Source organism: Myotis brandtii, unplaced genomic scaffold (genome assembly GCF_000412655.1).
Source record: "Myotis brandtii unplaced genomic scaffold, ASM41265v1 scaffold193, whole genome shotgun sequence".
NCBI lineage: Eukaryota > Metazoa > Chordata > Mammalia > Chiroptera > Vespertilionidae > Myotis > Myotis brandtii.
This window is the reverse complement of record NW_005357191.1, coordinates 857073-867570: the sequence shown is the minus strand read 5'-3', so window position 1 is coordinate 867570 and position 10498 is coordinate 857073. Positions and strand designations below refer to the sequence as shown.

The 10498-nt window shown below is 59.4% G+C and overlaps 2 protein-coding genes across 3 annotated transcripts in view; one reads left to right on the top strand and one right to left on the bottom strand.

Annotated features, from left to right (window-relative positions):
* Nucleotides 1-5466, top strand: part of XAB2 (XPA binding protein 2) — a 25528-nt gene extending 20062 nt beyond the window's left edge. Inside the window, exons 7-19 of one of the 2 annotated variants that reach the window (XM_014538545.1) lie at nt 1379-1523; nt 1991-2142; nt 2234-2353; nt 2455-2586; nt 2680-2811; nt 2909-3022; nt 3535-3697; nt 3783-3973; nt 4231-4353; nt 4443-4614; nt 4886-5015; nt 5141-5250; nt 5349-5466. In XM_014538545.1, the coding sequence (XP_014394031.1) occupies nt 1379-1523; nt 1991-2142; nt 2234-2353; nt 2455-2586; nt 2680-2811; nt 2909-3022; nt 3535-3697; nt 3783-3973; nt 4231-4353; nt 4443-4614; nt 4886-5015; nt 5141-5250; nt 5349-5410 (1746 nt within the window). In that variant the 3' untranslated portion in view covers nt 5411-5466. Of the gene's footprint in view, nt 1-1378; nt 1524-1990; nt 2143-2233; nt 2354-2454; nt 2587-2679; nt 2812-2908; nt 3023-3534; nt 3698-3782; nt 3974-4230; nt 4354-4442; nt 4615-4885; nt 5035-5140; nt 5251-5348 lie in introns of both variants that reach the window. The other variant, XM_014538544.1, reaches the window with a different exon arrangement.
* Nucleotides 5467-6706: 1240 nt separating this feature from the next.
* CAMSAP3 (calmodulin regulated spectrin-associated protein family, member 3) overlaps nt 6707-10498 on the bottom strand; it is an 8898-nt gene continuing 5106 nt past the window's right edge. Inside the window, exons 15-21 of the mRNA XM_014538583.1 lie at nt 10149-10494; nt 8719-8858; nt 8374-8639; nt 7937-8036; nt 7510-7616; nt 7315-7433; nt 6707-7236 (exon numbers count right to left, since the gene is read on the bottom strand). Of these exons, the coding sequence (XP_014394069.1) occupies nt 6931-7236; nt 7315-7433; nt 7510-7616; nt 7937-8036; nt 8374-8639; nt 8719-8858; nt 10149-10494 (1384 nt within the window). The 3' untranslated portion in view covers nt 6707-6930. The remainder of the gene's footprint in view (nt 7237-7314; nt 7434-7509; nt 7617-7936; nt 8037-8373; nt 8640-8718; nt 8859-10148; nt 10495-10498) is intronic.

Here is a 10498-nt window from a genome sequence, read left to right as displayed (position 1 = left end):
TGCCCTCAACCAAGGCACATGCCCTTGACCAGAATCAAACCTGGGACCCTTGAGTCCGCAGGCCAACACTCTATCCACTGAGCCAAACCGGTTAGGGCCCGAGGATATTTTTTCAGTTGATTTTTAGAGATAGTGGAAGAAAGAGGGAAAGACAGAAATATCGATATGAAAGAAACACATCGATTGGTTGCCTTCTGCACCCGCTCAAACCAGGGCCTGGGCCAGGGAGGAGCCTGCAATGGAGATCAGTGCCCTTGACCGGAGTTGAACCCAGGACCGTTAGGTCCGCAGGCCAGCGCTCTACCCACTGAGCCAAGCGGCTAGGGCCACTTATTTTTTAGTGTCCATCTTATCTTGCCTCATCCTTGGGGAGAGACGTGGGGCTTTGAGAGATCCCCGGAGGAGCTGGCATGGGGTTTTGGAGCTTTGGGGAAAGGGAGTAGACGGGAGCTGGGCTGAGTGGAGAAAGTGGGCGGTAAAGTGCTAGGGAGTGGTGAGAAGGCCGTTGCAGGCTGAGGAGAGACTGGCTGTGTCCCACTCGGAGCCTCCAGCCAGTCTTGAGGCATGACCAGGTATCCATTGTACAACATCCATTTAGGCTGCCACTTCCAGTAGAATGCACTGGCCAGGGCTAGCAGCAAGCCAGCAGCCAGGTGGAGGCAGAGGAGCAGGACTGGTCAGGAGCAGGGGTGGAGAGATGGGGCCTGAGCTTGGGGGTGCCAGGGTGTCTGGGAGAATTTGAGCTGGAGAAGGGGGGTCAGGTGGGCATAACGCAGTGATGGCGAACCTTTTGAGCTCGACGTGTCAGCATTTTGAAAAACCCTAACTTAACTCTGGTGCCATGTCACATATAGAAATTTTTTGATATTTGCAACCATAGTAAAACAAAGATTTATATTTTTGATATTTATTTTATAAATTTAAATACCATTTAACAAAGAGAAATCAACCAAAAAAATGAGTTCATAGGTTCGCCATCACTGGCATAATGGGTGCTAGTAGCAACCATTGAGCCTTCTGTGGCTGAGCTGAGTTTAGAGTCCCTGCAATGTACCCGGGTGCCAGGTTGTTGACACGTCTTCCTTGCACCTCACAGTGACTGTGCATGAGGGGCTGTCACTCTCAGTTTTCTGAGGAGGAGCCAAGGCCCCCAGGTCACTCTGTCAGGAAGGGGACGGCTCCAGCCTGGCTCTGCTGAGTGTCACTGCTCAGAGCCTGATGGAGCTGAGCAGGCTCCAGGGAGCAAGCAGGCCCAAGGGAAGGCCCTCCAGGGTCCCAGCTTGGGACTGGTGCCAAGGGCAGCGCTGCTGGATTCTCTGGGGGGGGACCCATGCCTCTTCCATGCCAGCACTTCACCCCTCCCGATACCCACCCACAGGCTCGGGACGTGTACGAGGAGGCCATCCGGACCGTGATGACCGTGCGGGACTTCACCCAGGTGTTTGACAGCTATGCCCAGTTCGAGGAGAGCATGATTGCAGCGAAGATGGAGACCACCTCGGAGCTGGGGCGGGAAGAAGAGGGTGAGCTGCTGAGGCAGTCCTGGGCTGGTAGGGAGAGTGGACTGGGATAGCCTGCAGGTATTGGGGGAGATCCAAGGGGCTGGGGCAGTAGAGAGGTGTGTCTTGGGGTCAGTCGGGCCAGCAGGGAGGGAGGAAGGGTGGGCAGTGCAGGGGGGTTTGGGGGAGTAGCCCCAACTGAGAATACATCTCAAGCTTGGGCTGGACATAGGCTGGGTGGAGAGGGAGGGCTGGAGGATGGCAGAGGGCAGCAGGGAAGGAGGGCTAGGGGGAATGACAGGGGCTAGGAGTGAGTCTGGGGTCGGGATGGCCTTGAGGCAGCTCAGGGAAGGAGTGCAGAGTGGACAGTGGGACGACTCTGGAAGGTCAGAGCACTGGGCCACGGGCTGGAGGGAGAGGGCTGGGAGATGGAAGTGAGTGTGTGCTGAGGCCCTCAACCCCACTCCCCTGGCCCTCCCCATGGGTCCCAGATGACGTGGACTTGGAACTGCGCCTGGCCCGCTTTGAGCAGCTGATCAGTCGGCGGCCCCTGCTCCTCAACAGCGTCTTGCTGCGCCAGAACCCGCACCATGTCCATGAGTGGCACAAGCGTGTGGCCCTGCACCAGGGCCGCCCCCGGGAGGTGCGTGTGGCCCTGCCCCCTCAAAGCCCCACCCCATCCTCGCCTGCCATGGCCCCAGTTGTCCAGCCTGACCCCTGCCCCTCCTCCACAGATCATCAACACGTACACGGAGGCTGTGCAGACAGTGGACCCCTTTAAGGCTATGGGCAAACCCCATACGCTGTGGGTTGCATTTGCCAAGTTTTATGAGGACAACGGGCAACTGGATGATGTGAGTCCATTTGCATTGTGTATGTGTGTAGATGCATCCTTGTTCAGGGGACTCAGGCAGGTGGGTGGGCAGGGTCTCAGCCGGACCTCTGCCTGCCTCAGGCCCGCATCATCCTGGAGAAGGCTACCAAGGTGAGCTTCAAGCAAGTGGATGACCTGGCAAGTGTGTGGTGCGAGTGTGGTGAGCTGGAGCTCCGGCACGAGAATTACGACCAGGCCTTGCGGCTGCTGCGGGTAAATTCCCCGGGGTTTTGGAGAGGGGAGCATGCGGGTGTGTGACCCAGTCTGGACCCACCCTCCCAGCATCCCCCTCTGGTATGTTTCTAGAAGGCAACAGCACTGCCCGCCCGCCGGGCTGAGTATTTTGATGGCTCGGAGCCTGTGCAGAACCGTGTGTACAAATCATTAAAGGTGTGGTCCATGCTTGCCGACTTGGAGGAGAGCCTTGGCACCTTTCAGGTGAGCTGCCAGGGCCCAATGCATCATGGGAGAGTGGTGGGGTTGCCAACTCAGCCCCAGGATGTGCTCTGACCTGCCCCTGCCCCTGCCCCTGCAGTCTACCAAGGCTGTGTATGACCGTATTCTGGACCTGCGCATCGCTACCCCCCAGATCGTCATCAACTACGCCATGTTCCTGGAGGAGCACAAGTACTTTGAGGAGAGCTTCAAGGTGAGGAGAGCCCATCAGGAGATCCCAGACAGCAGTGTTCCTACCCTCATACAGTGTTGGCCCCTGTATTCGTTTGCTCAGGCTACTGTAACGAAGTGCCATGGGCTTACGCACAGCAGTTTATTATCGCGTGGTTCTGGAGGCTGCACGTCTGAGGTCAAGGGTTCATTCCTTCTGAGGCCTCTCTTTGGCCTGTAGATGACCATCTTTGTTCTTGTGCTCACCTGTTCATCATGTCTGTGCATGTTTCTGGTGTCTCTCCATGTGTCCAGGTTTCCTCTTATAAGGACACCCATCATATTAAAATAGGGGGCACCCTAATGACCTCATTTTAACTTACTTTTTTAAATACCTTATCTCCAAATACAGTCACATTCTAAGATACTGGAGTTAGGCTTCCACATGAATGTCAGGGGTCATAGCCTGCCTCTGTGTGTGTGAGGGGAGGGAGGGTCTGGTGTGGGTATGTCCTTGCCCTGAGGACTCACACAAGACTCCCCCTCTCTGGGCAGGCGTACGAGCGTGGCATCTCGCTGTTTAAGCGGCCCAATGTGTCTGACATCTGGAGCACCTATCTGACCAAATTCATCGCCCGCTATGGGGGCCGCAAGCTGGAGCGGGCTCGGGACCTCTTCGAGCAGGCGCTGGATGGTTGCCCCCCCAAATATGCAAAGAGTGAGGAGCGCCAGTTGGCTCAGTGGAGGGTGGTAGGGTGGGGGGCCAGGCCACAGACTTCTGACCTGCCTTTGTCCTGCCACAGCCCTATACCTGCTGTACGCACAGCTGGAGGAGGAGTGGGGCCTGGCCCGGCACGCAATGGCCGTGTACGAGCGCGCCACCCAGGCTGTGGAGCCCGCCCAGCAGTATGAGATGTTCAACATCTACATCAAGCGGGCAGCGGAGATCTATGGAGTCACCCACACCCGTGGCATCTACCAGAAGGCCATTGAGGTGCCCACTGCAGGGGCATGGGGCAGGGGGCTGCAGGTCCCTTAGAACAGCAGTCGCCAACTGGTGAGGTCTGAAAGGTTGGCGGCCGCTGCCTTAGAAGATGGGAGGGGTCCTGCAGGCGGCACATCTGAGCATGCCTGGACCTGGGGACTGGCAGAGAGCATTCTGGAAGCTCAGGGACCAGCCTGCTGTTTTGGGATCTCCTGTGGCAGCTCTCCTCCCACCTCATGCTGTTCTTGGTGATTGGCATTACCCAGGTGCTGTCGGACGAACACGCCCGGGAGATGTGCCTGCGGTTTGCGGACATGGAGTGCAAGCTTGGAGAGATTGGCTGCGCCTGGGCCATCTACAGCTTCTGCTCCCAGATCTGTGACCCTCGGGTAGGCATGAGCCCAGGGCAGGTGGGTGAGCAGGGGGAGGCGGCAGCTGAGCTAGCCAGCTCCTACACAGGCACCCCCACTCTCCACAGACAACTGGGGTCTTCTGGCAAACATGGAAGGACTTCGAGGTACGGCATGGCAACGAAGACACCATCCGGGAGATGCTGCGTATCCGCAGAAGTGTGCAGGCCACTTATAACACACAGGTCAACTTCATGGCCTCGCAGATGCTCAAGGTGTCGGGCAGTGCTACAGGCACAGGTGAGCAGCTGCAGCCACCCTTCACCCTGGTTGGGTCCACCCTGGGGCAACACACTCCCCTGTCTCAGGGCCTGTGGGTCCTGCCTCTGCCCTCTACCCAGCCTTGACCTCCTGGAACTGGGAGCAGCAGGTTCAACTCTGTACCTCCCCGCTTGAAACTGGGAACTCCTTGAGGGCTGGAGCCTCGGGGACAGGTGGGGGTCCTTCAGCACATGGTGTGGCTGTGGAGAGAGCCCTCCACCGTGTCTGACGCCCCTTCCCACTTTCCCAGTGTCTGACCTTGCCCCCGGGCAGAGTGGCATGGATGACATGAAGCTACTAGAGCAGCGGGCAGAGCAGCTGGCAGCCGAGGCCGAGCACGACCAGCCCCCACGGGCCCAGAGCAAGATCCTGTTCGTGAGGAGCGATGCGTCCCGGGAGGAACTGGCTGAGTTAGTGTAGTCATTTCTTCCTCAGGAGGGAGGTTCCTGGGGAGGCCAGAGAAGTGGCCAGACCCACTGAACAGTGTGACTCCTACCCGCCCCAGGAGCGATGCATCCCGGGAGGAACTGGCTGAGCTAGCACAACAGGCCAACCCGGAGGAGATCGAGCTGGGGGAGGACGAGGACGAGGACGAGATGGACCTGGAGCCCAATGGTGAGGGGCCAGCCAGCCCAGCAGGGTGGTGAGGGGAGGCAGGAGCTGGACCCCCTTTTGGAGGGTTGCCAAGTGACCATGTCCTCTCCACCTTCCAGAGGTGCGGCTGGAGCAGCAGAGTGTGCCGGCTGCTGTGTTTGGGAGCCTGAAGGAAGACTGATGGCGCACTGCCCACCCCCACCCCCCCTCACAATGAAGCCTGTTTGTATGACTTGGTCTGAGCCTCCTTCCTGCCTGCCCCTCCTGCCACCCAGGTGCCTGCAGGGACTGCCAGCTCATTCTCACTCTGGCCTGGGCCCAGCCCCCTCCACCCCAAGATTGGCTGGTGTAGGAGGTGGTGCAACTGGGCTTTGGGCCAGGGCACATGCCCATCCTCACCCTGCAGAGCCAGTTCTGGACTTGGGCTGCCTGAGGCCTCTTTGATCCCTGAGCCTTGGGAGAGGCGGGGCCTTGCCCCCATCTGCCCAGGTCTCACCAGCCCCTGCTCCTGAGGTCTAGCTTGCCACCCCAGTCAGCAGGTAGAGATCCCCAGCTTCTCCTTGGGAGGACTGGTCAGCTAGCTTGAGAAGTAGACAGTCCCTGGGACTTAGCAAGGCATCTCTATCCTGGACAGAGGCCAGGAGCCGGAACTCAGCCATGGGCCACGCCATGGTGTGCCCTTAAGTTAAGCTCTGGGAAACCATTAGCAGGCTCTAAGCTATTAAGGGATTTTCAGCGTTAGGGATGTAATCAGATTTGTGTCCTGAATAGGCCATGCAGGCTGCTGTGGGGGGCTGGCTTCTGATAGGAGGTGGCTGGGAGTATGGGGAGGCCCAGGCTGTTGACTTGGACTAGGGGTGGTCACGGGGACAGAGAGGCGATAAAGCACAGAAGAGGCTTTAGGGGGTGCAGTGTGCGGTATTGGATGGCACTGGGCAGCTGGTCCCTCCCTGGCATGTCAGAGCTACAGGGAGACAGAGCCCAGCCTGGCTCAGGCTTATGGTGTAGGGCCCGTCAGGCGTCTGGCCATGCCAGGAGCTCTGAGGAGACAACACGGGAATCCCTGGCTCAGGGGAGGTAACCAGCCTAGAAATGTAGGCAGGCGGCTGGGAGAGACGATCAAGTTTAGCAGTTGGCCACAGACCAAGTGCCAGGCGAGGCAAATAGTAACAGGCACGCTGGGGAGGAAAACAGTGAGCAGGGATGGGGAAGGCCGTGGGGAGAGGAGGGCTGGTCAGAGGAGGGCTGACCTGTGTCCAAGAGGTCAGTAAAGGAGCTGAGAAATGGCGATGGGGACGGGGTGGGGGTGCTGGCAGGGAAGACGTGGCCTTGGCCAGAGCTGTGTCAGGGCCAGCAGGGAGCTGAGGAGACTGGGCAGTTTCAAGAGTGAATGGGAGACAGGAAACAGTGTGGAAAACCCTCCTAGGCAGAGATCACCAGGTGCCCCAGCCAGCCTCCGAGATGCCAGCACTCCAGGTCACTTTAAATTATTTTATTCAAGAAGGTAGGGAGGACAGACAGGGGGCTAAGCTGAGCCCTGAGTCCCTGAACCTCCCAGCTCAGCCCCCACAGCAGGATGAGACGAAAATTAGAGGGTGGGGACTCCAGCCCCACCCAGACAAGGTTAGGGACAGACAGGACCCAGGAGTCCCCACTGAATGTCCTCCGAGAGGGTGGTGGCCAAGCACCACCCGGGCAGGGCTATTTGGGGGTACTGCTACCCTTCTTGGGGGTGGTGGGCTTCTTGCTCTGCCAGAGGTGCCCCTGGATGGTGAAGGCGTCTACGCTCATGGACATGGTCTTGGCGGGGATCTGGGTGAAGCGCTTGCGGTCTGAGTTGTACTTGTAGATGCCTTCGACCATAGCGGGCGTGATCGTGCGGGGGCCGTAGCCTGCCAGCCGGGACAGTTCCTCTGTCTCCCCTGACAGAGTGTACAGGGCCCGGAACTGGCAGCTTGAGTCCCGGAAGAGGATCAGGAAGTGGTTGGCCTTGCTCTTCTCAATTTCCTGGTGGGCAGGGGAGGCCGTCAGCCAGCACAGCCAGGCCCCCACCCCTCCCGCTGGATCCCACCCCTGGGCACAGACCTCAAGAATGCGGTTCTTCTGCGGCTCGTTCACCTTGCCTGCCAGGCAGCAGTGCGACAGGGCGTTGTGGATGATGAACTTGTTGGACTTGGCGCTGGGCTCCTTGTACAGCCGGGGACCTAGAGGGCAGGGTAGTCAGCAGGGATGACCAGGGAAAGGGAGGGCCCAGCACCGGCCACCTGGAGTCCCACTCACCTGTGTATTCAGGCACTGATGCAGGCGAAGAGGCATTGCTGCCGTTCTCCCAGTCACGGCCACCAGGAAGGCGGCTTGGGGACATGAGGCCGGATGGGGACGGAGCCCTACAGGGAAAGGGATGGGATGGAGATGCAGTCAGTGGGGAGGGGAAGTGAAGCTGACAGCCTGCAGTGGGACTAGGGACGGAACAGCCTGCAGCCTCTGCAGAGAGGAGACCTGCGTGTACGCTGTACACTCCCAAGTCCATGCAGTGCCTCGCTCTCCTGCCTCGGGCACATCTGAAGGCCTGTCCCTCAGTACAGACACTCCCCCTCGGCCTTGTAGGTGCCCTTGCAGATACGCACACCCATGCCATGTCACGCTCAGAAGCTCACACATGTGCACATACAGACTTGGAGAGGCCACCTGCCCCGGCCACACTCACCGAGATGTGGACCTCTTCACACCAAGGTTATTGGGGGCTTCGTTGGCCACTGTGGACAGGGACAGGGTAGACTGGGAGTAGATCTTGCTGAGCCGGGAACCTAGGGAGAGAGTGCATTGGATCGGACCCCACTCAAAGCCCCCTTACCTCCCCAAGTGCCCAGTGGGGCCTTGCCTGGCAGACTGGGGAGGGAATGCGAGGCCATCCCTGTCCCCAAACCCTCACCCTATGTAGCCCGGAGCAGAAATCTCTCATCCCCAAACGTACCCAAGGGGCTTCAACTATTAAGCCAGCTCTGCCCAACTGCCCTTATCTTACTGCAACCCCCACATCCCCAGGAAGTCTTCACCGAGCAGGCAGGACAGTCCTACCTGAGCCCTTCATCGCCCACATGTGGCCCCTGCAGCATATCCACCTCCTCCCCACCGGGTCCTCACCCAGCAAGCCACGGGCGGGGCTTCGAGCCAGGGCAGAATCATCACAGCAACCAGAGCGCGGCCGCGGGGCCCTCCGTCCACCCCGGCCTGGCCCGCCTGAGGCCCGCGGCCGCAGCACCTTGTCCAGGTCATCCATTAGCTTCAGCTGCGCCCGGCGTTCGTACTCAAGCCGTGTGAACTCCCCACGCCGGGGGCCCACCTCTTCTTCAGCTGGGGCCCTGGCAGTGGGGGCTGGGGGGCTAGGGGCCACCTCCTCTTGGGCCAGCCTACAGGTGGAGGGAGGAAGCAGTCAGACAGGTGATGGGGTCTCTGGTGGCAGGGTCCCTGGCCTGTGCCCAGCCTCACCGTGCAGCCTCCTCCCTCTGCTGCTCTTTCTTGGCCTCCTGCCACTGTTTCCGGCGCTGCACCTCCTCCGCCCGCCGCTGCTGCCGCTCCAGCAGGCTGGCTCGCTTTTGGGCCATCTCGTCCTCAGGCTTGTCTTCATCCTGGGGGCAGGCACTGAGTCCAGCTGGTGTCTCTCCCCTGGCACAGCTACAGTCTGACCAGTCAGCCCAGCCCGCCAGCCACTCACCTGTACTTGCGGTTTTGTAATTGTTCTAAAGGCATTTAGTTGGCGCCCACGTTATGCAGAGCCCCATGTGCTGGGTACTGACACACGGGCAGGGCAGACCTGGGTGCTGCTCCCATAAAGCACTAGCCCAGTGGGGAAGGCAATGTGACACCACAGCGACCGGCAGCTGCCAGTCGACATGTAGAGAGGCACCAAGCACGGCTTCCTGAAGGCAGCAACCCAGAGGAGGAGGGTGGAGAGCAGAGGGAACGAGTCCGAAGGCCCTGGGCCAGCACAAGCCTCACAGCACGTGGGGCGGCAGGAGGCTGGTCGGGGACGCGGAGCTGGGAGAATGGCATTGCACGGGGTCAAGCTGGGCCTAAGGACTGGCTTTAATTGTAAGGGCAAAGGGTTTTAACAGGACAGTGACAAGGACCAATCTGCACTTTTTGAAAATCTCTGGCTGCTCAGTTGGAAATGGCCAGGTACTTGGGAGAGGAGGTCAGTGTACACCAGTCAAAATATAACTGCAGCCCGGCCGGTGTGGCTCAGTGGTTGAGCATCAACCTATAAACCAGGAGGTCACAGTTCAATTCCCAGTCAGGGTACATGCCCGGGTTGTGGGCTCCATCCCCAGTGTGGAGGCGTGCAGGAGGCAGCCGATCAATGATTCTCATCATTGATGTTTCTCCCTCTCCCTTCCTCTCTGAGATCAATAAAAAAAAAAATCTGTTTTTAAAATGTGACGGCAGGTGTCCAGGTGAGAGATGGTGGCCCAGGCTGGGGTGCCATGAGGATGAAGAGTAACGGGATACAGGGCAGGGACAGGAAGGGGAACTGGCAAGGCCACTAGGAAGAAAGGGGGTGTGTGAAGGAGACAGCAGGAGGGGAAGGAGATGTCATTGAAGACCCTTGCCCTATGTGTCCGTTTTGTCCATCACCCACCCATCTACCCATGTGCACACCCCATCTGTCTGTCTACCCATCTACCCTCTGTGTGTCCACACACCCCACCTATCTGTCCATCTGGCCACACACACTTGCCCACTCCCATGTGGCCACCTAGCCCCCATCCACCCACCTTCTGTCCATCCACCAACTCCATCTATTTGTCCATCTACCTGACCATGCGTCCACCCACCGGTCCAGCAAACCACCCCCGCACCTCCCCACGCCCTGACCATCCATCCATGCATCCCCGGCCCCACCCGCTAAGGTGGCTCACCTTATAGAAGAAGCCCAGCCCAGAGCGGGGAACTCCCTCTGAAGAACCGTCTTCCTCTAAGGAATCGTCAGCATCAGGGGGGCTCCCATCCCCCTCATTCTCGGCCGAGGGCTCTTCCAAACTGCCCAGTGGGATCTCAATGAGGCCCGGCCTGGCCATGGGCTCCTCTGGAGGTGGCCCTTCTGCCAGGAGGATGGAGGAGCGCGTCTGCATGGGCACCTGGCTCGGCGAGAACTTACGCAGGTGGGGGAGGCTGTCTACATCATGGGGGGGTGTGAGCACCCTTGTCAGGGGCGCCAGTCGTAGCTCCGCTGGCCGCGCATGCTTCGGGCTGCGGGGTGTTGGGCTGG